This window comes from Tamandua tetradactyla, chromosome 10, assembly GCF_023851605.1.
Source record: "Tamandua tetradactyla isolate mTamTet1 chromosome 10, mTamTet1.pri, whole genome shotgun sequence".
Classification (NCBI taxonomy): domain Eukaryota; kingdom Metazoa; phylum Chordata; class Mammalia; order Pilosa; family Myrmecophagidae; genus Tamandua; species Tamandua tetradactyla.
In genome coordinates, this window is record NC_135336.1 from 68,220,105 (window position 1) to 68,240,201 (window position 20,097).

General features: G+C 34.4%; 1 protein-coding gene across 4 annotated transcripts in view; it reads left to right on the forward strand.

The window, feature by feature from the left end:
* Nucleotides 1-20,097, forward strand: part of ROBO1 (roundabout guidance receptor 1) — a 456,386-nt gene that overhangs the window by 79,277 nt on the left and 357,012 nt on the right. For all 4 annotated transcript variants that reach the window (XM_077118707.1, XM_077118705.1, XM_077118706.1 and 1 more), the window contains exon 2: nt 6,637-6,963. In XM_077118707.1, coding sequence (XP_076974822.1) covers nt 6,637-6,963 — 327 coding nt within the window. The remainder of the gene's footprint in view (nt 1-6,636; nt 6,964-20,097) is intronic.

Consider the following 20,097-nt stretch of genomic DNA (forward strand, 5'->3'; position numbering starts at 1 on the left):
TGTATAGGGAAACGTAGAATGATGGGCAGGACAGAGTTTAGATTTTAAAATGTGCAGATATTTCTGTTTGGCATTTTACTGAAGGTGAAATCCTCTTATTTATATGTTAACTGAAAATTTTACTAAATGCCTCTTACAAATAGGAAGTGTGACCTCAGCTAGCCGAACTCAGCTAGTCAATTTCAACTCTCCAATCTCTTTAGTTACAACTCAGAGTGAAACTCTGCCTGATTTGAATCAGCAGAGGCAATCTCTACAGTTAATACACTAGAAGCTTCTGCAATATTTCAGTCCCATGATAGAAAGGGACTACTTAGTGCCCATATTATTAAAAATGAGGTGGGGGAAATCTTTTCTGAAATTTAACTTAAGTTATTGTCAATCTTCCTCAAATCTCTAAGGATACAGCCATATAATATTAAATTTTTAGGAGTATTAAAAAAGCACCAGGGATTCAAAGCAGCAATTTCATTTTGGTCATCATTTTAGATAATAAAAAATACTACCAATGGCACACAGCTGATTTGGGGGATTATTCTAAATGTTGACTATTAAGATTTTGTTTTGTTTTTTCCCTTTAATAATCAAGGGAAATTAGGATGAAACAAAGTAGCTCGTGAAAATGGAGTGATCCATTAATCATGTAGTTATTTAATATATTCTGTGTCCCTTGTATTACTTTATTGAATATAATTGCAGGTGAAACAACCTAGTACTTCTGTAGAGTATGATCTGATTTTATATTTATTATTCCAGTAGTTAGCATGAGTGTTTGGGAAATGTGTTGTACTCAATAGAAGATATTTAAGACTACTCTATACACAGTGAGTAATTAATAGCTGCTGCCTTCTTATTTTTAACAAATATCCACTGGTAGGATCAAATTCTGACAGGAAAATTACAGGATTGGTGCCCAGGATAGGATTTATGAGAATAGTTGGAGGCCATTCTGCTCCTTAAAATATAAATGGAGCATAAATAAAAAGATTAAGAGAGTCTCTGTTAGCATATAGGTTTTCTTTTATGTATACAGGTATGCTGTCAACACAATAATATATACCTCTACCCACCAAATGATCTATTTTTATTCATTTTGCACCTAGCAACTACTCACTGAACTTTGTTCCTCTTATGCTTTTAGCAATTTTACAAGCATTGTTATGTTGTGAAATGTTTTAATATGATATGATACAAATGGATATTTTGATCATTTTATGTTTTCTAATTTTACCTACCGAGAAAATACGGAAGACAAATTTGGATCAAAACAGGTCTTTTTAAATAAAATAACCACTGCTTGCACTCCACCAAGAAGAAACAGATTTGAAAATGTAAACAAACAAGACATTCAGACAAATGTTACTATCATGCTAGCACAAAAAATACATAATCACATATAAATGTATGTGTGTGTATGTGTGTGTTGTATATATATATGTATATATAAATATATGTATGTATATGAAAAAAGAATAAAATTGCAAACACATACACTCACATGATTTTACTTTGTATACCTCAGCAGAATAATGACAGTCTTTTGAATGGGCACTTGCTTGTATTTCTGTGAATGTTCTGTCTTGAGGTGGGATAGGGATGGTTTACATCCCCTCAGAGTTTGGTTTCTCATCATAAATCTCATGTGACTTTGATATATTTCCTTGAAATACTTAGCACTTATGAGTATATCTTTTTCCAGCTGTGGTTGTGTAAATATTTAGGTATTTTAGTCACTTGTGTTTACATTTTATCTCCAAACCAGGCAGTTGTTGAAGAAACCCTTTTCTGCCCTTTCCCAAGATGCTGATCTTGGCTGCAATGACTTGTGTTGTCTTCCCAAGATTCTGCCATGATTCTTGCTGAGGCATCATCCAAGTTCCACTGTTAAAGCCCCACTCCATCAATCCCCTTCTTCTCTCTGTTCGTCTTTGTAACTTATATATTTTCTATGTCGTTGAAACCTACAAGTTGGTTTTGTCAACTGTAATATAAATCTTATATCTTATGACATAAAATACACTGAAATTAGCATAACTAGAATGGAAGTTGGAAGTGGCTAACTTATAGGAACTCATAGATTGTGTGATTGAAGGGAGAGTCCTTTTGTGAAGAATGAGTTAAGAATATTATATAGAGAGAGATTTTGGAACAGAGTAGAGGTGAGTGCCCTTTCAAAAGAGAAAGATAGTAATCTCTAATATGTGGTATTAAGGGATCTTCCAGCTACACTCTCCTGCCATATATGCTCTTTCCTATTTGTTATTGATGTAATTCCCCCAAACTGCCCCTTTGAGAAAGTCTATCTTGTTTATTGATGGGAGTTAAGTGACTTTTCTCTCAAGTATGCTGGGGGAAAAATTGGAAACCAGTATATTGAATTTTAATTATGCAAACGGTAGTCTAAGAATTCAAGAATATCAAAACTGATAATGTAAGGATAGTTACTCAAAAATGCAATCTCATATTTCAGGAAGATAACACAATACAAGGAAAGCTTATATCTCCTTTATTCATCAAACATTTATTGAGCCCTTCCATATTCAAAGTCTTTACTGAGCTAAGTGAGTATTAAACCCCATGATTTACAGTTAGATATTCTACAACTGGGGAAAGGACAGCAGATACCATCAGCTTTTACTGGTTTTCAATGTTTTTGTCATCTATCTTTTCAAAATAAGCAATCAAAATGAATGCGTCCAGTGTTGGAAACAAGAATGGACAAGGCATGTTTTTCTATGGATTTTTACCAATTAACTAACTAATCTTCAAAGTACTTGTGGTAGAGTTGGAGTGAGCAAGTCTTTTGTAGTTGACTAGAATTGAATCCCAGCATTGCTACTTCCCAGCTGAATGATATCCGAGCGTCAGTTGCCCCATATGGGCTCCAGATACAACAACACCCACCTCATAAGGATGTTGTGATTAAAGAGGATGATGGATAATTAATATTAGTTTTTCTCCATGCCTTTTCTCCAGTCTAGAATTACTAACAAAGAATAATTTATTATAGTTTTTATAGAGATGGTGATTGCCATTTATGATTTTTATTATTGAAAGTTAATCACTTACTCATAAATCTCACTCACTCCCTTTCTTAAAGGTTGTACATTATGAGAAATGTGAGACTTCTGTATTTTCTAAAGGTATTGGCTGTTTTATACTAACCTTATTTATGTTCTTCAAATTAGTCTATGTTTAGTAGAGTACATTTTGTCTCAGAGTGTGCTCCTCAGAAACAAAGTTCAGTGGGATGTCCGTCAAAAAAGCAAAAGCAAAAGACTTCAGTGGCCATAAATGTTTGGAAATGTTTCATGTTATACCCCTTCTTCTGGCATATCAAAGTGTGCATTAGTAAGACTAAAGATCATGAGAACCGAGACTCTTTTTTTGAGCAATGCTCATTAACAATCTGAGGAAAGAGTGTTCTACAGAGCATTTTTGAAATTTTGACCTGACATAGAGAGCGTTTTTATTGCTGAAACTCTTTTCCTGAACGCTGCTGTGCAAACATTGTGGTGAAAACTACTGCCTGAGTTATCCAGTCCCAAAAGTCATGCTGGCTGTGGTCCAGGTATATGGGATTGCAGGTTAGGAATAGAGAGAGCTGTGAGTTCTGCTGTACTGTAGTGGAGCCTGGATGATCTCCAGGTTGTGTAATTGGCCATTAATTCCTCTATGTACTTTCCCTGGACAGTTTTACATTTTCTCATGGTTTCAGTTGCCAGCTCTACTCTAATCTATAGCTCCAGCTAAGATTTCTTTTCTGAGGTCAAACTTGTATGTTCAATTGGCAACTTCTCATCTCCATTTGGATTTTCTAAAAACTACTCCCAAATCTCCATGTCTCATACTGAATAAATCATCTCCTCTGCCCTCATCCCTCTTACCAAATCCCACACTTTTATTCTCTACCTTCTTTGGGACTGGCCTTCACCCATTCCTCAGATCGGAAATTTTGAATCTTTCTACTCTTTGCTTCTCCTTCATCCTCTGCAATTTTATTTCCATTATATCCCACATTGCCAGTTAGTAGATCCTGCTGATTTTATGATTAAATATATTTAGAGTCTTTCCTCTATTTTTCTTTCTATCTGCCAATGTCTGAACTCAGGTTCTTGGAATTTATTGCTTGAAGAGTGCAAAAGGGTCCTAAATTATTCCCTCCTAGCATGGCCTGCTGTTTCATACTGCTGATGGCAAGCTCTTTAAATCCAAAGCTGATCATGACAATCCCTTGCTTAAGATCCCTTTCTGGTTGCTTCCACTTGGAGATCCAGAACTTTGGCTTGATATACAAGGCCCATATCATTATTTATTTTATCAACTTCTGTAGGCACGTGCTTTCCTATCTCTGATATGTACCTTACACACAGGCCATACTAACGTACCTGCAGCTACCCCAAGTGTACCGTGTCACCTTGCAGCTGTGACTCTGGGTGAGCTCATCTCCATCCTTCTCTTCCTGACTCATTCTTCAAGGCTCACCTCAAATTTCAAGTCTCTTGAGATGCCCTGGCTGACGTGTTCAGGCAGTCTTAGGTGCCCTTTCTTTTGTTCTCATAGCAACATATGCATCTCTATTTCCCGTCTAAAATGGACTTTCAGAATTTAAAATAAGATTTCCTGTAATTAAATATAGATTACTTAAAAAAAAGCAATTGATCCTCATTAGCATCCACCTTTCGTAATTACTAAAGTATAGGCCAGCAGTATATTAAAATGCTTTATTGTCTGAAGTTTTACAGGACTGGCAATTATGAGTAATCTAAAATCCAATTTAAATTTCATTTGACTTCAGTATAACATTAGTGAGAGAGTATGAGTTTCCAAGTTATGTTTTCCCATGTTGCTAGTTCATTTCTCCTTCTTTCAGAGTCTGGTTTCATTTAAGAATTTTCATCTCCTCTGCCTTATACCATGCTGTGTACCATGCCCTCAAAACTATTTCACAACAATTCAGATTATCAAACTATTGCTTGATGTTTCAGACAGTAATATTTTAATTTTACAATGAATATAAGCAGATAATTGATCTTTTCATTTGCCCATTCATTTATTCATTTCATTAAGACAAATAATATTAATTGCAGTAACAAATTAGACACAGATATAAATAAGTCCCATGTAGTGTTTAAAGACTGGTCAAGGTTAAATAGCGTGTATATTGATTAAAAATAAAACACAAAATCTTCTGAAATCTCTTTGTAGAATGCGTGATTCTTAAGTTTCAGATAATTTTTCTTATAGGTCTTTCTTGTCAGCCCCTCCTTTTTTCTTTTATTTACTGTTTCATTTATTCAATACCTGTTTATTGAGTGTCCACAGTGTATGTGGCATTCTGCCAGACACAAGGGAAGCAACAGTGAGTAAAAACAGACTCACAGGTCTTACAGAATAATGGGGACTACAGGTAGTATTCAAAACATTGCTAAGTATAAAATTATGATTCTGACAACTCTTACTAAGGGTAGCTATTATAGTGCTGCTATAAAATGGGCCTTCAGTTTCATCACAGAGATCAGGGAGAGCCCTAGATTTGAAAGAATAGGGATTAACTAGACCATTTCAAGTGTAGGCCCTGTGGAAGGTGGTGGGAGAAAGCACAGCCTGTTTGTGAAACAGACCAACAACTGGGAACAAAAGAGCAGAGAAGAAGTGGAACAGAAAGAATCTGGAGCCCTAGGTAGGGAGCTGAAATTTTTTACTCTTGTAGGTCTTATTAAGGACTTTATCTTAAGAGCAATGAGTTTAAGAGTCACGGAAGTAGGGGAGTACCCGGATTGCATTTGCATTTCAAAGCTAGCAACATCATCTGGCTGCTTTGAAGTAGAACCATTTAAGAGGCTTTCCTAAAGTCCTGGTAGGAAGTGATGGTAATTTGGTCTGAGATGGTAGCTGGTTGAAGATTGAGAAAATCTGAGGAGGAATTGGGATCCATAGGACTAGGGGAAGAAAGGGAGATTTCAAGGATGATAGATTTCTACCTTATCTTACTCGCTGAGTTTGGAACACTAGACAAGAACAAGGTTTGTGCTGTAGAATTTGAGAACTCTGAGAAATTTACATATATTCTATCCATAGCAGCAGTAAAGTAGGAATATTTTCAAAAATATATGAAACTGGATCTCTGATTTTGAGATTATAAACTTATTGGAAAAAATAAGGACAGATATAGGAAATATTGAAATGAAACGTACACCCAGGGCTCAATTTCAAAGTAATGCAAAAGGTACAGAATGCGTCCCTTACCAAATGCCCTTTTCTATTTGTTATTATATTTAGTATCTCATTTTGGCATATTTGATAAAATGTCAACACATAATTAATTGTTTAGCAACTAATAGTGCAATTAATTTATTAATATAAACTCTGGGAAAGGGCATATATATGTACATGTATGCTTCTATTATTTAGGAAAATGTAAGGGTCTATGTAAAGAACAGTTTCATTATATATTTGAATATAAATATTAGTGTAAGCTGTATTGAAGGTTACAGTTTTCAAGGAAGACTTTTAACTGCATTCAAATATATATTCACTAATAAATATATGTTGTATTAAAGCCTGAAGTTTTCAAATAAGACTTTTAACTGCATTCAAGCGAAATATTGAGCTATTTTGTCAACTCTTTTGCAGGCTCCCGTCTTCGTCAGGAAGATTTCCCGCCTCGCATTGTTGAACACCCCTCTGACCTCATTGTCTCAAAAGGAGAACCTGCAACTTTGAACTGTAAAGCCGAGGGTCGACCCATACCCACTATTGAATGGTACAAAGGCGGGGAGAGAGTGGAGACCGACAGAGATGACCCCCGCTCACACCGAATGTTGCTGCCAAGTGGATCTTTATTTTTCTTACGTATAGTTCATGGACGAAAAAGTAGGCCTGACGAAGGCGTCTATGTCTGTGTAGCAAGGAATTACCTCGGAGAGGCTGTGAGCCACAACGCATCGCTGGAGGTAGCTAGTAAGTAAAATGGGCTTTTTGTGTTTGGCCAGGAAGGGGCAACGTGGGGTCATTTGTTTTGAGATGGTAATACAAAATAGAACCTATATCACAGGTTTTATTTGGGGAAAATCTCTAGATTTATGTGTGACTACGATGCATTCTTTGTTTGAATCCTCTGTGTATTTCATCTTAGCTGCTGACGTGAAGACTAACTGCCGATTTACACGTAGTTGTTGAACTATTTTACTTTTGATTTGGAGGTGTTTTCTGTTGAATCTTTTCACTGAAATTGATTTATTCCCCTCCTTTTAAATATATTTAATATGTCTTTGCAAAAGTATAGTTTAAGATATTTTTAATTTGTCTTTATTAAGAGAAATACTTTCAACTGCTAGTAGAAGTTATGATTTTAAACGGTTTTTAATTCAGGGAAATATATTATTCTTCTGGTAAAGCTGTAGCCAGAAAAGTGTTCCTATGTGCTTCATATTTGACTGTCTGACCTACTGAAATGTACCCTGGGAAGAAAATGGGCGTGGCACACAACCCTTCAAATGGTCCGCGGTTCAATTTATTTATTCAAATCAAATTCAGCTCAGCTGAAGTTACCTTAAGAAGGACTTGTTGAGTAATGACTAGTTTGTTATCTCTAGATTCTAGATGTGTACTGTATTTGAAAGAGAATTGAGCTTTTCTTGTCTTTTGTACATATTCCAGGGGTAGTCAGAAAGTTACATTCCCTTGAAAGAATCCTGCTGTCAAAGAGAACATGACAGAAATTAAGAATTGCCCTGGGATTGGAGAGACAAATGCATTTTCGATCTTGCTAACTTGAACAGAACAATGACCTAGGCAGCTACGTGCATAACTATGTACCTGTTTATATACAGTGCTTTTCCCAAGGTGATCATTATTTTGACATCATTTTAGTCCAATTTTTAATTATATAGTCAGTTTTTAGCCTCTACCATTAAAATTCCCTAGAACCTGATCTCTAGAACCGAAAACAAGTATAAAATTATATACATGCAAAGGCATTTAGAGAGTTATTCCAACTCAAAATTATTGATGGGGAATCAACCTCAGATTTTTTTTTTTTGCTCGCACTTACACAGTGTGTAATATTTAAGTTGAGACAGGATGACCATGATGTCTGACAAAGCATAAAATTTAATTAGATAGAATAAAAAATTAACCATTGAAAACTATGTCAGAACCAGCCATTCACATTTTTAAAAGCTTTTACCCGAAACTCAACTTTGTATTTCTCTATCTGCAGTCAATTAATAATGTATTTATTGCCTTTCTCTTACTGCCTTTAGTGAAGGTCTTCGAACTAAAATAGTGAGCTGTATGAGAGCCTAATCATAACAAAAGGCAATTTGGTTTTTGGCTTTACATTTTTAAATACAACTTTGAATATAAAAGAAGCAAAGGAGTTTAAATGATCAACCTATTTATAAAAGAATGTTCAAGTTTTCAAAGTTATCTTTCAGAGTTAGGACTGTTGTAATTTTTAAAACACATTTATATTAAAGAATAAGTGTTCCCTATGGTGATAAAATTAACATTTGAAAACAATTTAAAGAATTAGGAAAGATGATGGAGAAGGTCTAAGCCATCCTGGTTTTGGTAGGTAAGAAACTGAAGACCAGGAGAGAAAAATTCTTTGCATTTATAATTCCTGATAAATGACGTGTGTACTAACAGAAATATCAAAGATCAGCTCATGTTTCTGTGTTATTTACTATTCTTCTTGCATTCTTATCATTGCCGGAATTTCTTTAAAAGTTGCAGACTTGTCTAGAAGGTCTGAACACTTAGTGACTGACTAGCTCTTCCTTTCAGGATACCTCCAGTTTTACCATAGATGATCAAGATACTGTTAATGCACTGGGATTTAGAGAGCTGTCTTTTCTAATCTGGCTTTTGTATAGATATTTTAAAAGACACTATTAGTTTCCCATTAAATTCTCTTTGCTAAACCAGACATTCCATTACCTTGAAAGGCCATTATGAGAAAAGCTCTTCTAGTCTTAGCCAACAAATATATGATCATGGAATTGAAGCCAGGCATAAGATCGTTATATAACTTTGACCATCAAAATATTAAATACATAGTGCTTTCTGCATAATTCACAAATTTGGAAGTGTGATATTCCTCATGTCTCCAAAATGTTTTCAAGTTCCAGAGAAAAAAGAATATTATCATTTACTGAATAAAAATTAATAAAAGTACTTTTTTAAAAAGACTCCAAGATACTATTCACCAATTTCATATACTTGTAGAGGGAGATATGTATAGACATGCTATATATTTATTATATTGTTTAGGGATCTTTATTAGTGATCACAATAATTCTTTGAAACATAAAAATATTGTGTGTATCAAATAATTTTTATAGTGTAATTTTTATAAATTACAGTGATTAAAAACATAGTTTCATCTAGATCATTGGCAATATTTGGTTACATAAGTTATTAGGAAAATTAAGTTTTCTGCACTTATAAAAGGGTTTTGCGTGTTTTAAAAAGTTTGGAAACTATTATTTAGTAAATCCATGCTTCAGTGCACTACAAATGGATATGTAGCAAATTAATTCATGTGCATTTTACTTATTTACTTTAAGTAATGGACACTGCTCATTAATCATTTTTAAGCATGTTTGTATCCTAAAACCAAACCAGCCGTTTGTATGTTACAAAAATACACAAGGGGGAGAAGGGTCTGGGTTTTATTTGCTGTAAGATAAACTTGTTTATTTTTCCTGGAGAATATTGTTAAAATTATTTTATGTTTCCTTAGTTTAGGTATCAAAGTTCAATAAAACTGTTTTTTTCTTATTCTCCCCAAAGGCTCAGACGCAGGAAAACAAAGATTGCATCTAATTTCTTAGTGAAGTTGCAGTCCACAAAGTGATAGTATTAACAAAAGTGTCTTGAGGCAACACAGGTTTCAAGCACAGTTGTTGGTAATGCTTTTAAAAACATTTATCAGCGTTTTATTTGCCTTTAAACCAAGTTTTACAGCTGTAACAACAACTGGATTGATTGGTTCCTAGCAATTGTCAATCTCTCAAACCTTGAAAAAAATTAGTTTGGAATTTCATTTAAAATCTCTGTTTCTGTATAAAAATGATGTTTATCTATTGTGCTTTTAATATTTATTTAAATTGAAATGACACACTGAAAAGATAATGTTTATTAGTGATCTTTAGGATTTATTTTAATTTTCATTTACATTCAGATTACAACCAGGTTAAACTGCAGGGCAGAGACCTGGACAAACTTTTGGTACTGGTCCTGCCAGGTAGTAAAAGCTGTGTTCCTAGTTATGAAAAATTCAGCTTTTATGCAATTAAATCGGTTCACCCAAATATAAAGTCTAGCAATTGGAAGGGCAAGAGTTGCCAAATTTAATGATTTAAAAATCTCTCTCCACTTTTCTTGCACCCTTATATATTTAGTTTTTACCTGGAGCTCTTGGTAGTTTGTTTTTGAAAAGGGAAATAATTTTTAATCATAGGTGTGTGTGTCTTTTTTTTCCCCAAAACAAGAAGAACATATCTTGATAAGGACATTGGTCAATTTAGAATTTCTCTTTCTAAGATTTGTGAAAGATCACTTTTTGTCTAATTCAGTTTCAAATCAAGCTTTCTAAAAAGGTCTTAAAATAGTATTTGCTTGTTTGTGTCAGTATACTCTCTATTTGGAAGTCAGGTAAGTGTTAAGGAAAATATTTTATGACTCTGTTCTCCTACATCCAACATCACTGATTAGTAAACAGAACTCCTTTATGTCTAGCATGAATTGATAACAGTGCTTTGACATAACTCATATTTAACAAGTAATTTGATCTTGGATAATTACATTGAATTTTAGGGAAATTAATTTGAACCTCGATCCTCATGCTTTCTATTGCAGAACATGCCTCTCCATGTCATCTGCTAAGCAGTGCACAGTCAGCATATGGCTATTTGTTTCCTATTTAAGCTGTTTTCTCTTGAGGAGGAGAAATTCCCTTCAGAGTAGGCAGACATCTGCTGGCTGTCTTAGCAGCAACACCAGAGAAGAACGATCTTCCCTTAAAAAAAAATTGTTTTGTTCAGTTAATCAAAGATTAAGTATTCCCAGACTTTTGAGTAGTCATTACTTTGAGGTAAATTGTTTGTATTTTTAAAGATTTTCTCATGATTTTTAATATATTATTATTTTTGGTTATTATTATTAAACCATGCTTTTTAAAGTGATGTAGAAGTTGAATTGATTGATTTCCCTCATTTGGGGAATATGAAAGAGTGAGCTGGCCATGTATGCTAAAAAGCAGTGGGTATGCCTAGCTCTAACAGAATGTGTTTTTTTCAAAGTCAGATCCATAAAAGATGGCAAGATTTCTCCAGGGAGGTGCAATGGTTCAGATGAGCAGGTGGGAATAGAATATGCTATTAAATTATAAAATATTAATTGATTGATTCTGTGTGTGTGGCATAATCAGCGTGGATTTGGAGAGGGGAAGTGTTGTTCAATAACACACAGCAGATCATCAATAGAATGAAGAATGGAGTTCATGTCCCCCTGTATGAGCAATACATGTGTATATTGTTCCTAGATGGGCTTATCTTTGATTTTTAAATTGCTTTATATTGCATCTTTAAAAATATTCCTTCTTGAAAATATATATATTCCTCCTTTTCTCTCCTTAATTTATTTCAACCTTAAAAGAACCTATCATTTTCATACTTAGGCCAGATTCTAAAACATTTTTTCTATGTTACATCATGTTTTTGTTTTTAATATTCAAAGAAAGAGTGTTCAAGGGACATATAGTTTAGTGGTTTTTAAATATTTCTCTATTTTCTTGAGTATGGTTATATTCTAAAATGTACCGGTTTTTTCTTCCAAAGTTGATTCATAATTAAATGAAAGAATGTATATAAAGTGTAAAGCGCGATGATGACACAGTTATAATTCTGTAAATCTAATTGTTGTTGCTTTTCACTACTTTTTTCTTTTCCAACCATTTCTGTCATATATGAGAGAATTGAAACGTATGAGTGTTTCTAGTTTCACAAGTTCATATTGAATTTGAAGGTATGTTTTCTAAGATAGTAAAATTCAAATAAAATGCTTTAATAATTAAAAAAATAATTTATGATTGAGTTAGTTGAATATTTTATTATTTGTTAGTTGAATATATTAAATTCAATAATCTATTAAATTTCAGTCTTGAATTGAAATTGATGGTATGTAAATTTGCTATTAATCTTTGGATCCTCGTTGCTAGTGCAGGACATGCAAATAGTATTGACTCAAATCATGCTTGTTTCTAGAACAAATGAACACATTTATTTTCATGATTTTCATAATCAGGACAACATTCAACTTTGCTATTTAAATTTATATATTTGTTTAAATGAAAAAATCAATATCACTAAATTCCCTGACATATTATACCTAACTAAAGATTTAATTTTTGAACTATTACACTGAATGTATTTTTTTATAGTTGCCTCTTATAGCACTATCATCTTAAATGAGAAATAAAAATCAGAAAATTGAGAAAATATCCCCAAATCTCAATGAAATGGTAAGTAATAGGTCCATAAGACTACTTATGTCATCCAAATATCAGGTTTAAATCATGTCATATTTAAACCTGATTAATAATTGTAATAATATAGTATGAATTTTGCATTTGTAGGGAGTATTAATACCATATTAAAAGGGGAGCCAGTTGCTTTTGAAAGCACGTAAATTTTTCTCTCTCCTTTCAAAAAAATAGCTTATATGAAAAACAAAAGCAGAAACCCATGTTCCATAATCCATGGGAGAGATGGCAGTGGCAAGGGCCAAAAAGAAAAGGATTGAATTTTAATAGGCATTTCAACAGAAATGAGGTTTACCGATTGTTTGAATTGGCTGAATTGGAGAAATTGTACCATTCATTCTGGCAATAACTATCAGATTACATTCTATCATAAAACTCTTCTTAGTTAAACAATTAGATATAGACTCAGAATAGATGTTCAGTTTATGTCTTGAGTTGGCCCATCTTTTATTGTTTTTCTTCATCTCACCTAAATGTTGTGCATTAACCTTTAGCAAATTTCTGGGAAGATATCGGAGTGGGAGCATATTATGTATTTTCTTCCTTCTGCTCCCAATCACAGGTTAAGGAAGAATGATACATTTTTAGAAGTCATTTAAAATGACTTCTAAAAATGTGCTTTGTGTTCTGGTTACACAAGTGATATTGGTTCCTTATTGAACATTTCAAAATACATAGTAGCTTTTGTAATCCCTCTACCCAGTGTTAACTACTGTTTTCATTTTATTTATATTATTCTTCTAGTCTTTTTCTACATACAGTTCACAGACTGATGCGTTGTCTATAGATCGATGTTGTCTTGGGAAAATTACTGTTCAATTAATATTCAATCTTTTCTTAGATGGCCAAAAAAGAGTATGTTGGGACACATAGACAGCTATATTACAAAGATTAAATGAAAAAGTTTAGTTCTCTAGATTGAATGCTACAAAACAGCTGCTGTCTGCTAAATATTACTAGATACACTGTTCTAGACCAGATTCAATTCAGTAATTTGGGGGTTAAAAGTGATATATTCCATTATCTGTCTTCTATATAATAAATAAAATACCTTTTATTTTCTCACAGAGTAGGTAATATTCATGCATGCTAAAATGTACGAAGATGATTATTTCAACACTAGTTGATGCTTAGATATAGAACCCCTTGGTGGTTCCAGAAAATCAATTCAGGGTTTGGTTATCTATGGGGAATTTTTGGCAATGTCTCCTCATATCAACTATATTGTCTTTAAAAAATAATGACATAAGCTGTAGTTGGTTATTGTTCATATTTATCATAAGATCACGATCTTTCTTTTAACCCTTCCAATTTACATGTGATTTAAACACTTAAAGTCCTTCCCTTACAAACAGACCAACTTGAGTATCGTTTGTATTATTTTAAAACTTTTGTGACAATTTTTAAAAAAAAATATGAACTAACCTTGTTAGTAGAATAATCTTAGTTAATAAAATACTATTTAATTTAAGCTGTCATTAATTATTAATTCAAACTTTTTTACAGACACTTTTCCATAGATTGGTCACGTTAAAGTACAATTGATGTCTTTCGGAAGGGGATGGTGAAAGTTCTTTTGTCTCTTTAAACACAATGTGGGCATTAAAAATGTAGTTTTCCTCTAATAAACAATTTGATGGAAAAAATGTTGTTTTCACAACATTTTACAGAAATAAAATTATTAAGACTACTGTTCTAAAAAAAAAAACTACTGTTCTAGTTTATAAGCTGCCAGAATGTGATATACCAGAAACAGAACAGCTTGTAAAAAGGAGGAATTTATTAAGTTGCAAATATACAGTTCTAAGCCTGTGCAAATGTCCAAATTAAAGCAAGACTATAGAAATGTCCAAGTTAAGCCACCAACAAGAGCTTACATTGACTCAAGAAAGGCCAGTAAAGTTCAGGGTTTCTCTCTCTACTGGAAAAGCACATGGTGAACATGACGAGGTCAGCTAGCTTTCTCTTCAGGCTTCCTGTTTCATGAAGCTCCCCTGGGGGCATATTCCTGCTTCATCTCCAAAGGTCTTTGGCTGTGTGGGCTATTGTGGTCCTTGTGGCTCTTTCCAAAATGTTTCCTCTTTTACAGGATTATAGTAAACTAATCAAGACCTACCTGGAATGGGTAGAGTCACATCTCCCTCTAATCAAAGATTAATACCCACAATTGGGGGCCCACATCTCTGTGGAGATAATCTAATCAAATTTCCAAACTACAGAACTGAATAGGGATTAAAAGAAACAGCTGCCTCCACAAGATGGATCAGGATTAAAACATGGCTTTTCTAGGGCACATAATCCTTTCAAATTAGCATAACCACCAAAATAGAGTTTATCTTAAAAATTTTAGTGATTTTCCTAACTCCTTATCAGGCATTTCACATAGCTCTAGATATTCAGTGTTGAACAAAAAAGAAATGATTCGTGTCCTCATGGAAATTGCTGTATCATGAGAAAACATAGAAAATAATCCAATAACTATACAAATACTTTATGATTAAAAACTGTGACAGATTCGGAAAAGATTGGAGTCAGAGCTGAGTGGTGAAGAGAAAAAGAAAATGTATTTCAAAGAGAACAATACAGGCAAAAGACTATGAGAAAAAGTTAGACTTGAGCATATTTGAAAAAATGAAAGATAGTGTGGCAGATGAGTAAGGGACAGAAGTGGGCAGGGGCTAAATCTTGCAGGCCCTATAACCATGTTAAAGATGCTGGATTGTATGCTATGTGCACTGATATCCACAGATGATTTTTTAGCCACGGTGGGAGTCGCATTATCTGATATACATTTAAAAACATCGCTTTTGGTACTTGAGTACCTCCTGTGCAGCAGATTGCTTGCAGAGTGGCTGGAATGATAGGGAGCAGACCAATTAGAATGCTATTGCAGTATCCCAGGCAAGAGATGTTAAAAATTTAAAGCAGGTGTAATAGTGAAGATGAAAAAAAGTTGGGTGGGGGGGGGTAGATTTGGAGATTGTGAGGTTGGCTTTGTTTGGAGAGTGGGACAGTAGAAGCTGAAATTTTGTGGGTAGCACCATTTTTGGTGATGGCAAGGTCAAGGTCAAGTGTGACCACGCACATGGAATGGAAATTTGAATTAGTATGCATTAGGTTTGAATGTCTAACAGTCGTTCAGTATCCAGGCCATTATGGTCCCCAAAATGACACTGTGAGCTCTTCCTACCGCCTGCAATCGTGCTTCCCTTTCTTTTCTACTGGTGAAGGTATCAGCTCCTCTGAAACCATTTGGTAGCCAATGTGCCTCCCCCCTGTGCACCTACTCGCCTTGCTGTGTCCAGCCCCTCGTTGCCTGTGCTCACACTGCACCCAGGTCACACCTCCTGCACGCTGCTCCAAAGTATATCTATCATCCATCTTCTCATCCCAGATGCCTAGCACCATTCCAGGTACACTGTACATATATTATAAGACCAATTAAGTAACACGGAAGTGTTTTTTTTTTTTTTTTTAATGTGTGATGAACATTCATTAAGTGTCAAAATGCGGCTTCAAGGAGCAGTCTAGTCTACCCTTTTCATTCATTTTCCATCCAACTCCTTTGTAAAGTTAAGCTGTTCACCTTATCTAAAACACCCATTTGAAAACACAATGCTTAATACTTAGAATGCAGTCGTTCAGTACTACTCCAGGAGTGTTCCTTCTCTGCAAATTTCTAGAGTATTAAATTGCTCTTCTGGGGTAACGTTACTCAGGGAATTTAGTAGAGTTCCAGTGGTACAAAAGCCAAGTGAGTTCTTTTTAGGCTCTGAAAAATGTTGAGCTGGCCTTCTAAGTTTAGTGACCCTTCTGGGCAACATCTACCTGTGTTTTTATCCCTAATGGATGTTTAATAGAAAATGAAGGAATTTAAACTCCTCCTGACTGATAAGGAAACAATCACCTTGTTGACAGTGCCTGAGGGGAGTAGCTGGGGGAACAGAAGAAACTTTACATATGCAAAACGGGGTCCAGCCACCTCAACTTCCCCCTTGCTGAATAAGGGAAAATACACCAAACGGCTATTCTCTAAAGAATTATTTCAACTCTTGTGTTTTACCAGTAATCCATATATTATATGTAAAGTTATTCTCAAAGCCCAATAGATTTGTATTTTTAATGAAGAAACTTAAACAGAAATCAAGGGGTAATACAGCATAGTAATATGTTTTTAACTTTTTTGTAACATAGTAATATTTTAATTTTTATTATAATGTTAGGATTTGGTTTGTTGATGAAATAAACTTAAAGCTTAGTTAAAATAAGTTGAAAAAAGCTTATGCTCTGCAATGCCAGAGGACTCGGGTTCGATTCCCAGTGCCTGCCCATGTAGAAAAAAAAAGATTATTCTATGTTGCTACTATTAAATCTAATTTTTGTCTTTACAAGGTACAGACTAAAATTTCACAATATGATATTTGACAGATCCTTAATAAGCAAGGATGATTTTGAATCAGTGGTGTCTTTGCTCCTTTTTTCTAAGAAAAATATAAACTAATGTTACTCTATTACCATTGTAAAATTAATGTATATATTTTTTCATATTGAGGATTTTAAACTTCAAAAAGCCAATGGGTGGCACAACATTGTGAATGTAATTAACACCACTGAATTATATATTTGAATGTGGCTAAAAGGGGAAATGTTAGGTTATATATATATTACTAAAATAAATGTTTGGGAAAAAAAACCCAGAACTGTATAATACAAATAGAGAACCTTAATGTAAACTATGAACAAAAGTTAATAATATAATTATATTGTTTTAACAAAGATACCACCTAAATATGAAGTTTTAATTACAGGGAAAACTGTGAGCTTGGGGGTCGGTGGGTGGTATATGAGAATTCTGTGCTTTCTGAGTGAATTTTATGTAAACCTTCAACTTCTCAAAAAAAAAAAAAAAAAGGCCAAGAGAAATCTAGGGAGTGAAATAACCAGGTAAGGTAAGAATGAGAGAGAATAAATCCATGTGAGTGATAATGTTGAGTCCAGCAGTGCAGAGGAGGCAAATTTAGATTTGCAAAGGACCGGACATGCCGCAGGCAATAAGTGAAAACTTGCTGTTCAAAATATGGTCCATGGACTGGCAGCATTGTCATCACCTGGGAGCATGTTAGAGATCAGAATGGTGAGTCCCCCTTCAGACTGACTGAATTGGACCCTGCGCTTTAACAATGTTCCAAAGTGATTCATATGCAAATTCAGCTTTGAGAAGCTCTATACTAAGTGCAGTGTAAAGACTCTGCACATCCCCTAGAGGCAACACACCCTTTGGGAATGGAGCCCAAAATGGGTAATTTTTTAAAACCAGCAGGTAAAACATGATCCTAAGTGAATTGTGCCAGATTTTTAAAACAGTAGAGAATGGTGGGGAATATAGAGAGGAAGAGGGAGAGGCATTTAAGAGACTAGTAGAGACAGCACGTTACAGGCAGAAATGGAGAGTGACATTCACATAAAAAAAAACACAGAAGAGACCCAGAGGAAAACATTTCTAGAATAACGCAGAGAGAAACAGGGAAATAGACAAAACAAGAGAACATAAAGCAAGATACAAACATTGGAAGAGAGGAGAGACAGAGAGAGGGAGGGAGGGAGAGAGAAAGAGAGACAGAGACAAACTAATATAGTGGGGATTAAGTTCAGCAGAGAAGAGAAAGCCATTCACCTGGATGGAGAAGAAGAAAAATGATTCCTATACATGAATACTTAGGCATAAGGTAAAGATGTTTATAGCTGATGAGATGTGCAGCAGAAAATAGGATGCCCAACACTTTATTAATATTCACGCCATTGTTTATCAAGGAGAGTGAGTCGAAAAAAAAGTATCTTAGGTGTTTTAAAGTAAATTCATGAAAGCCTGTAGTTACTTAGCATAATCCAAAAGTGGATTGTTTGACTCTTTTACTTACTTTACATTTTCTAGAATGAGAATTAAAAAAAAAAGAAAAAGATTTTACTAATAAGCATAGAACTGTACTTGAAGGGTTATTTGAAAGTCATTTAACTTATCCCTCTGACTTTTAGTTCAAATTATGTGAGGATAATTTGTTTTATTTTAGAATGTCCAGAGCAAAAAATTATAGAGCCTTCATCATTAATATAACTTATATGCATCAGCACATGCTAACACAAAGTTATCTCTTTACTTGAGTCCTGTGCTACAGCATGTCTTACCCTCACTTTGCATGCTAAGTGATAACAGAGAAAAGCTGTTTGTTTATTCCATAGCAGTTCATATATTTGAAATTAAGTGGGACTTCATTTTAAGAAAATATATCATATTTAATTTAGGTTTCCAAGTATAATAAAACAGAAGATTTTGAGTATAATAAACCAGTTTTGAGTGGACTAAAACAGATTCTAACCTCAGTCTCTTTGTCTCTAAAGTGAAAATTGGGGCTTTAGTAGCATTTTAAGTTGTGTTGTATTTAACCTGAGGTTAAATTGAAGTTTTAATAGCACATTTGACATTTTACACTTGTCAGGAGTAATAAAAGTTTATGATCAAGTTATTTAGTGTGCCTGAATGGGGATGTTTCTGTCTTGTCCAGTATGATGGAGTAGAATTTAGAATAAAAAACAGAATGTTAAGAAGAAAATGGAAAAGACATCCCTCCCCCACATACACACACTTACAAAAGGATTTATATTCTCGCTCAATCTCTATCCCCCTCTGTATATCTTTCTGAGAAAATATTGCACTTTATCTTGACTGAGCCATATTAATTACCCGCCTCTTTTTTTTTTTTTTTTTCAGATTCTTACCCCAGCCAGAAATCAGAAAAATGAATTAGGAGCCTGTGTTAGATGTAGAATGACATTGAGAGCATTTGATCATGTAACTCAGCACTTGTCATAGCTTACCTGAGTGACTTCCCTTAGTTTTCACATGTAGTACAGGTACAATCTTGTTGAACCTCCCTTAAGAGAATTCTTGAAAAATATGAATATGATTTATCTTTGGGACTACCTCTGGGAAGAAAGAAAGAGCTCATGACTCAAAATTCAGTAGGAGAGAACAGATATGATGTCTCAGGTTCCTGCCTGCTGATGAAAATATCGTACCATGGATTGGTTTAAACGAGAAGAATTTATTGGCTCACAGTTTTGAGGCTAGGAGTCCATAATCAAAGTGCCATCAGGGTGGCCTTTTTTTCCCAGAAGACTTGGGCTGGGCACCCATGATCCTTGCTTTTCTGTCACATAGCCATGCGCATGGCTCCATCTCCTGGCTTCTCTTCCAGGTTCTGTTGATTTCTGGCTTCTGGCTGCTCCTCCTGGCTTCTCTGTCTCTTCTCTGGACTTCCCTATAAGTCTTTTCACAATAAGCTCAAGACCCATCCTGATTCAGATGGACCCAAACCTTAACTGAAGTAACCTCATCATAAGGTCCTGTTTAGAATGGGTTCACACCCAGAGCAATGGATTAAGTTTACCATCCTGTTTCTCTTGGGTACATAGCTCCAAGTCACCACATATGGCCAGTAGATTGAGAACCTGCTGACCCTTTGCTTTCCTTCTACTTCTCTAATCTT